Below are 1,554 nucleotides of genomic sequence, written 5' to 3' on the forward strand. Positions count from 1 at the left end.
ACGCATGACGTGACGCGAGGGAGATTAGCTCTGAGGTCTCCTCGGAGCCCGAGGCCCGCACTACCCTCGTTAGTAGTTTCGCCTCGGCCTACGACTGTTAACTTCAATTTCAGCCCACCCTCTCATACTACGGTGGAGGTAACGACTCAGCGTTTAGGCGCGCGATTCGCAATCATCTCGCACTTCAGCTCACTTCCAGCTCCTGCACAGCTTGCGACCTTGTTTTGGGACACGTCGATGACGTGCCGTCATCGTGTCGCGATTCATAAACGCGATGTCGAAGTTAGAGTGATAGGTCGCTACGGACAGAAAAGGAGCGTTAGGAAAGTTCAGATCTCACTTCGCTGCGGTACTGCCATGAACAAGTGCAAGTAGCGAGCGCATCTGGTATTCACCGTTGGTTGGCTTTCACTGATTCTAATGACTGATATAATGACAATATGGAAATCACTTATCAATCACTGTTATCAGTCGCGCGGCGCGGCTGCAATCGATCAGATGATAACATCATCATGATATGCAGTTAATCTTATCACAACGTGATATCGCCAATTGAAGCCACGCGTTTACCCCGTGTATTTTCACGCATAAAGTACGCGTTAATTTTCAAGGCTTCTGAAAACACGTAAAATAACGCGTAAGTTGACGTGAATCACGCGTGTAGTTCCATCATGTGCTCTGATCCAGCCGGAACTATGATTCATTGACAATAGCTGAATAGATTCCCACTTCCGAACGGAAGATTTCTTCAGCCCACGTGATCTTTAACTCAGATAAGTTAGCCACTAATGTCTTTCGCCTCGAAATATGTTCTTCTGGCTCTGCTCGTGAATGCGGTGATCCCTGTTCTGGGAGAAGGTTTAAGGACGTCGGCCCTTACCAAGAGTGATGAAGTCCTACCTGTGCTCTCCGACAACGATGAGGATGTCCTGTGGAAGGCGCTTGTTGACCGGGTGCGTACCGAGTTGACCTCTCCAGCATTCAATCACACTGACATCCCAGTAGGCTTGGTTACTGCGGCTGAGAACGCTGATGATCCTTTATGGACAGTGATACAGTATGAAATGAAGGATACGTTCGGTCCTCAGGGTGTCGATGTCCGATCGGTTCTTTCCATGATTGCTGAGGATGATTCGCTATCTGTGTTGAAGTATCTCTCAGCTTATCTGGTCAGTGATACCCCGCCCTCGCAGGACAACGTCGACTACTCGCAACCAGGACTCGCGACCTCGCAGTACAAGATCCCGAAGTGAATCCCATAGTGGCCTGGTTTGCTAATATCTTATACATCTTACGATGATCATCTCATACGCTTGCTTCGCATTCATCTGCGACCACAGATTTTGTAAGTTTTTGTATAGCCTCAAGACAAGATGACTACTATTGTTCGTATCGAGCTAGTTCTTCTCAACAATTTCATGGCTCGGAAGACATGTGTTGATTTTAGTGGGACTGTGAATACTGTTGCTGAACTTCTTCCATCATACTGACGATACGGGTCGCCCTAATTTGGCGAGCTATACTGACAAGGGTTACCCTCGCATTGCAACAATA

At 47.8% G+C, this 1,554-nt stretch overlaps 1 protein-coding gene across 1 annotated transcript; it reads left to right on the forward strand.

The window, feature by feature from the left end:
- Positions 1-788: 788 nt before the first annotated feature.
- Pmar_PMAR010852 (hypothetical protein) lies at positions 789-1,253 on the forward strand (the record flags this gene model as incomplete). Its single annotated transcript, XM_002768457.1, has 1 exon — positions 789-1,253. One exon carries the CDS (start codon positions 789-791, stop codon positions 1,251-1,253), a length of 465 nt encoding a protein of 154 aa, XP_002768503.1.
- Between the last annotated feature and the right edge of the window lie 301 nt (positions 1,254-1,554).

Source organism: Perkinsus marinus (genome assembly GCF_000006405.1).
Source record: "Perkinsus marinus ATCC 50983 genomic scaffold scf_1104296968136, whole genome shotgun sequence".
Taxonomy (NCBI): Eukaryota; Perkinsozoa; order Perkinsida; family Perkinsidae; genus Perkinsus; species Perkinsus marinus.